At 40.2% G+C, this 7,108-nt stretch overlaps 1 protein-coding gene across 3 annotated transcripts in view; it reads left to right on the top strand.

Moving 5' to 3' along the window:
• LOC107717608 (GRAM domain-containing protein 1B-like) overlaps positions 1-6,412 on the top strand; it is an 82,563-nt gene extending 76,151 nt beyond the window's left edge. For all 3 annotated transcript variants that reach the window (XM_016524413.1, XM_016524414.1, XM_016524415.1), the window contains 11 exons: positions 320-497; positions 1,159-1,305; positions 1,790-1,908; positions 2,016-2,158; positions 2,253-2,356; positions 3,292-3,492; positions 3,586-3,676; positions 3,820-3,831; positions 4,154-4,261; positions 5,727-5,850; positions 5,932-6,412. In XM_016524413.1, the coding sequence (XP_016379899.1) occupies positions 320-497; positions 1,159-1,305; positions 1,790-1,908; positions 2,016-2,158; positions 2,253-2,356; positions 3,292-3,492; positions 3,586-3,676; positions 3,820-3,831; positions 4,154-4,261; positions 5,727-5,850; positions 5,932-6,021 (1,317 nt within the window). In that variant the 3' untranslated portion in view covers positions 6,022-6,412. The remainder of the gene's footprint in view (positions 1-319; positions 498-1,158; positions 1,306-1,789; positions 1,909-2,015; positions 2,159-2,252; positions 2,357-3,291; positions 3,493-3,585; positions 3,677-3,819; positions 3,832-4,153; positions 4,262-5,726; positions 5,851-5,931) is intronic.
• The last annotated feature ends 696 nt before the right edge of the window (positions 6,413-7,108 follow it).

Below are 7,108 nucleotides of genomic sequence, written 5' to 3' on the forward strand. Positions count from 1 at the left end.
GCAACAATACTACAGCGAGAATCAAAGTTACTCCTTCTTTCTTTGCGTGAACATTTGGCGGTGTTATGCAAATCTTCCCACACAGTGACATAGACATGTGGGGGCGTGTTAGAACGAGCCGTTTTAGGAGGGCGTGGACCAGTCTTAACTTTTAAAAAGAATATCTCTTTGGGTTTGAGACTTTAGTCTTTGCAACTTTAGGGATCTTATCTATTCACAAACAGCTTGTAACACTCCAAAGAGAAAGGAAAACTTGAAATCGAAACATATGACGCCTTTAAGAGATGATGTTTAAAATAGTGCTCTCTGCTGGTGTCAGTTTGACATTGCAGCTGAGGAGTACACAGACTGCCTTCCTGATGGAGATCTGCTGGCTGAGGAGAGGAACAGCGAGCCGGCCAGTCCTCTGGATCCTGTGCCACCACTGGCACTCGACTTCAACGACAATGAGGATATACCCACTGATCTCAGTGATTCCTCAGTGACAGATGATGAAGGTTTGAAAAAAAAAACTCCTCTTGTTTCATGTTTTAACCGATGTTTTAAACTTTAAATTGCTTGCACTTCTTGTGTTATTGCCTCCTCACTTGTTGTATTCCTTATTTGTAAGTCACTTTAAACAGGTGTTTATATTCAATTAATCTATCTATCTATCTATCTATCTATCTATCTATTTCTATATAATATTTCATTTTGCTTTTTATCAAAAAAGGGGGAAAAAACATTATTTTTATATAATTAAAATATAACAATTAAAAATAAAGTTATTTAAATAATAATCAAATAAATAAATTATAATAAATACAATTAATTTAATAATTTAAATATAATTTAAATGTGTTTATTTTATTTTAATTATATTATATAATATAATTTAAATAAAATAAATAAATATTACAATATGAAGTGAACACTTTCACATTTTCAAAACCAATATAAACATTTCCACAGTTTGGAAGCAGCACAAAGCAATATGGATGTTTATCAATTTAATCAATTCATTTTGTTATAACTTACTACATGTAGATACATATTCTGTCTTATTCTGAAAATTTCATTTGAATAGTGAACAGTGTGCGACTCTACACATACAGTATTTTGATGCCAATACTTGAGCAGTGCTGTACAGTTCATCTTTACGTTTGAATGTTTATTTAGGCGATGAGGTTCAAGCATTCCACGAGGATCTGAACGGCCGTCAGTACATCAACGAGGTGTATAAATTCGGTGTTGATAAGCTGTACACCATTCTCTTCACTGAGTCCCAGTTCATGACAGACTTTATGGATCAGAGGAGATTCACAGGTCAGAACACTTCAAAAACAGACTGAACTTTACATGAATAATCAAAATAAACCCTAATAGAATTATCAAGACCATGAAGAGATTTATTTATCTGTAATGTCCAGCTCACTGTATATTATACTGCTCATTACAGAGTTACTTGCCAAATAATTCAGTATTGAATTTGAGTTTAAATTACTTTCTTTGATTATTTTATCTATTATTGTATATTTATTCATTTTTATTTTAGTTTATTTTTACCTATTACCTACAAGCTGAAATCTAGCTGAAACTAAATAAGTTATATATATATATATATATATATATATATATATATACTTGTAGCTGTTATGTATCTTTGTAAGTCATTGTAAGCCCTCTTTTGAGGCACGCGCAAGCGCACGAACTAATAATATATATATATTATTTTTATTAATTTTTTTTATTTAACTATAATAACTGTGCTTCTGATATGCTTGCTTTGGTTTTGCACATCTATTCACAGATGTGGTGTATCAGCCTTGGAAGAAGGAAGATGCTGGAAATCAGACCAGGGCGATCATGTACACAATTTCCCTGACCAACCCACTTGCTCCTAAAACAGCTACAGTTACTGAGACTCAGGTGAGACGTTCATCTGGACTGGAATTCTCCTCAGTACTGTTTTTTGTGTGTGTGTGTGTGTGTGTTTTATTTTTATTTATTTTTTCATTGCAACCTCTCTGAACTAGACTCTGTATAAGGCCAGCCAGGAGAGTGAGTGCTACATTATCGATGCAGAAGTCATCACTCATGACGTGCCGTACCATGACTACTTCTACACCCTAAACCGTTACATGCTCACGCGCGTGGCCAAGAACAAGTGTCGGCTGAGGTACGGATGAACAGGACAGTAGTTTTTCAATGGCAAGGCCAAACAGAGAGAGGCAGGTGTGGATTGACAATAATGTGATTAATTCGTCCTTCAGGGTTTCTACAGAGTTGAGGTACAGGAAACAGCCATGGGGGCTGGTGAAGGGCTTCATTGAGAAGAACTTCTGGAGTGGGCTAGATGAGAACTTCAAAAGCCTTGGTAAGACAGTTTCAATGTCCATCCATTATGAACTCACCTACAGCCATCCTGAGTTTCACTCACAACCACCCAAAACCACCTTGAGCCCCAACTGCAACTTTCTTTAGCCTCAACCTCAACCATCTTAAGAGCCGTCCACAACACTAATGAGTTCCACCCAAAACAAGAGTTTCACCCATAACAATATCAAGCTCCACCCAAAACAAAAATTTAACCCCACCCACAATAATATTGAGTCCTGCCCACAACAACATCGAGCTCCATCCACAACAATATCGATTCCCACCCACGACCATCTTGAGCACCGCCCACATCTATCTTCTACTTCACGCCACATTTTCCAGCAATCACTCCAACCACAACAATATGGAGCCCCACCCACAACAAAATTGAATTCTGCACACAACATCAAGTCCCAGCCACAATATTGAGCCCCACACACAATATTAAACTGCACCCATAACCATATTGAGCTCCATCCACAACATTTGGAGTTCCACCCACAACAATATCAAGCCCCACCCACAATAATATTGTAGCTCTGCCCACAACAACATCGAGCTTCACCCATAGCAATATCAATATTGAGCCCTACCCAAACAATATTGACCCCCAAACACAATAAATATTGTAGCTCCATCCACAACAACATTGAGCTCCACCCACAACTATATTGATCACCACCCACAACAATAAAGAGTTCCATCCTCAACAATATTAAGCTCTGCCCAAACTATATTGAATCCCACCTACAACAATATAAATTCCCACCCATTACAACATTGAGCCCCACCCAGAACAATAACAATTCCCACCCACAACCATCTTGAGCACCACCCACAATTTTCTTCCGCTTGACTCCACGTTTTGCATTAATGTTAGTCCTTCTGTTGTGCAGAATTCTTTGTCACCACTAAAAAAAGTTGTTTTATCAGAACTGGAGTTAGCAAAGATGGAGGACGCTCTAATGGAAAGCCACAGACTATCTCCTAAAGCTAAAGCAGTGAAGAACTCCACCCTAAGACGGAGAAAAAGACCCCCCGCCCACCTGCGCACAGCCCATCTAGATGAGACCCTCAGTCCTGTTACCACACCAACAGACGAGGAGGTCATCCACCGCATCAAACACGTGGCAGGTGAGTTCATGCACATTCAAATGTTATCAAATACAAAAGATATTAGGTTTAAATTTATAAGACTGGTTGCATTTGCATGCACTCTGCCCACAGGTTCCACTCAGACAAGACACTTTCCTGAGCACACGCCAGGGGGCGGGATTTTCTGCAACCTCTCTAAGCCACTCCTCATCATCAGCTTTGTGTAAGTAGTACTGTCTCTTTTAATTAGTACTGATACAGTTTTGTTTATTTTAAATGTTTTTATAAATATGACTTAGTTAATTTTTTCTTTTCTTTTCTTTTCTTTTTTTTTTTTTTGGTCTTGCCTCTTGTGGTTGGCCTTAGGATCTGTATAAGGTACATTCCTTTACTGATGTCAAATATATATCCATTCAGAAAATCCCATATCTATCCTGCCATTCTAGTCCATTTTCTCAGTGCCCCTCTATCAGTCTTATGCTGCGCTTCATTCAATGCAACAAGTCCAAATTTCTGTGTCTGTTTCTGTGGACAATAGTAGGAATATCTCATATGTCTGTGTGTAGCACATTTCCTTCCTCATCTTACATGCGATCATGTTCACTCTACTAATCACAGGTCCAGCGTTTGTCAGTTTTTTCTTCACTGAATGTGTCCATGTGCTCTGTTTTTCAAGTGTCTGTTTGTTGTCTCTCTGCAGTCTGGTGCTACTGGTGTTTTTGAATGTGATGCTGTTCTATAAACTCTGGATGCTGGAGTATTCTGCACAAAGCCTCACCAGCTTGCAGGGCTTACGCCTACATGAAAGGTACAAAATGTGCTACAACTTCTTCACACCTACAACAATATTGAGCCAAGACCCACCCACCAACATCAAGACCCATCCACGATGGTATTAAACTCCACCCACAGCAATATCAATCTCCACCATCAATAATGTCGGGTCACACCCACATTTGTCATCTCCTTCCACAACACCAAGACCCACCACAATTATATTGACCTCCACCCACAGCAATATTAAGCTCCACCCACAACAATGTCGAGTCACACTTACAGCAACATTGAGCCACGCCAACAATTGTGAGCTCCTCCCATAACATTAATACCCACCCAACAGCAATATTAAGCCCCACCCACAACAATGTCGAGTCACACTTACAGCAGTATTGAGCCACGCCCACAATTTGAGCTCCTCCCACAAAACCAAGACCCACCAACAATGATATTGAGCTCCACCCACAACAATGTCAAATCACACCTACAACAATATTGAGCCATGACCATATTTATGAGCTCCTCCCATAACACTAATACCCACGCACAATAATATTAAGCTTCACCCACAACAATGTTGAGTCACACTTACAGCAATATTGAGCCACGCCCACAGTTGTGAGTTCCTCCCACAACATCAAGACCCACTCACTATAGGTGTGTTCGACTTGAAGTGAGACTGCGCAGATCGATCAAAGTACAGCTTTCGAAGCCATCTGCTCTCTATAGCTCCCCACCCACAATATTATTAAACTCCACCTACAACAATAACAAGCCACACCCAACAATAACAACAATTATTGAGTCATGCCCACAATAATTCAGAGTCACACAAGTCACACCCACATAAAGAGCTCCACCCACAGCAATATCAAACCCCACCCACAATATTAAACTCCACCTACAACAATAACAAGCCACACCCAACAATAACAACAATTGAGTCATGCCCACAATAATTCAGAGTCACACCCACAGAAAGAGCTCCACCCACAGCAATATCAAACCCCACCCACAATATTATTAAACTCCACCTACAACAATAACAAGCCACACCCAACAATAATAACAATACTGAGTCATGCCCACAATAATTCAGTCGCACAAGACACCCACAGTTGTGATCTCCTCCCGAAAACCAAGACAACAATAAAGAGCTCCACCCACAACACCAAGACCCATCCACAATAAGATCATGTTCTACCCACAACATTTAGTCCCGCCCATAGTTGTAAGCCCCTCCCACAACATCAAGACCCAATCACAATATTTTTGAGCTCCACCCACAGCAATAAACAGCAATCAAGCCCCACCCACATTTGTGAGCTCCTCCCACAACATCCCAAGAACAATCCCAAGCACATGCACAGATGTTTGGACTGCACTCACCCCTCCTGATTTTGAAATTTATTATAAGTGTCTATACATTCCTAAACTCAGTTGACAGACCTGTGTAGATCACTTAGTGGTGGTGTTTTTGTTACCATGCATTTTAGCAGTAAACTGCCATCTACACAGATGGAATGGGCACAGCTCCTGGAGTCCCAGCAGCGCTACCACGACGCGGAGCTGCAGAAATGGAGAGAGATTGTCAAATCTTCGGTACTGTTATTGGATCAGGTATATAATATGTTCGCATACACACAGAAGGGATTTGATTATGCTTGATTGTAAAATGACCGCATATGTGTCTTCACATAGATGAAGGATTCCTTACTGAGCCTACAGAAAGGTGTGGGTCTACAAGATTGCAACTCAGACTCGGACGAGAAGAGAAGTCGATATCACTGACACTTACCCTCCAGGCCACCAGGGCGCGCTGTGCAATGTAGAGCCACTTATGAAAACAAAAGGCAAAAAACAAAGGGCCCAAATGTGCGTGTATGACTATGCATACCAAACAAAAGAGACACTTGATAGAGACCAGAAGAAGAAGAGATGGACCAGAAACTGCCATCGGCCAATCCTAGTGGACAGCAAACCCACAGGAAGTGGGACCGTATCTGTCCCATGGAATTGTGGGACAGTTAGAGTCCGAATGGACTCATCACTGTTCCTGCTTTCTTTCAGGTTCTCTTTCTGAGGATGATCTTTCAGCTTGGTTTTGACCTGTAACGGCACAGCTGCCATGTCCCTTTTCCCAGTCGTGAGAGCTTTTCTGCAGGAAGCATTATGAAATCTAGTTCACTCATGCTAGGTTGACCATACGTGCCATTTTCCCAGGACGCGTCCTGGCCAGAATTTGTTTTGGCTTTGTTTTCCTGTTTTCATGCTTGCTGAAGGTAATGATCGAAAAGTAGTTTAACCAATAACATGCAAGCATTGTACATAATGGACCAATCATGGCGTGTGAGAAGGTGGGATCTACGGTCAAAGCGATGCAATTACGCGTACATATTAGGTGTGTTCGACTTAAAAACAGCACGGCTCAGACCGATCAGTGTTTGACATCAAAGTACCTCGAGAGCGTTTCCAAAGCATAACCGTCTGTACTTTGATGTCATACACCGATCGGTCTGCACACGCAAACAAAGCCAAAACCTAGATATTTTAGGAAATATAGAAATCCTGGCCAGAACGTGTCCTGGGAAAATGGCACGTATGGTCACCCTAGTACTATAGTAAAGTGTATTATACTGTATATATTATAGTATTTACAACACTTTGTTAATGAATGCTACAGCATACTGTAGTATTAACTATAGTGAACTTATAAACTGTAATAAACACTGTAGTATAATTTAGTTTTTACTACAGTAAACATTGTAGTATAATGTACCCTAGTTGTAGAAAACTTAGTACACGTAGGCTATTGGGTAAAGTAATTTGTTTATATTACTATAGTTGTTATATTACCACAGCAACTATAGAATTACCA

This window comes from Sinocyclocheilus rhinocerous, unplaced genomic scaffold, assembly GCF_001515625.1.
Source record: "Sinocyclocheilus rhinocerous isolate Xijiao unplaced genomic scaffold, SAMN03320098_v1.1 scaffold240, whole genome shotgun sequence".
Lineage (NCBI taxonomy): Eukaryota > Metazoa > Chordata > Actinopteri > Cypriniformes > Cyprinidae > Sinocyclocheilus > Sinocyclocheilus rhinocerous.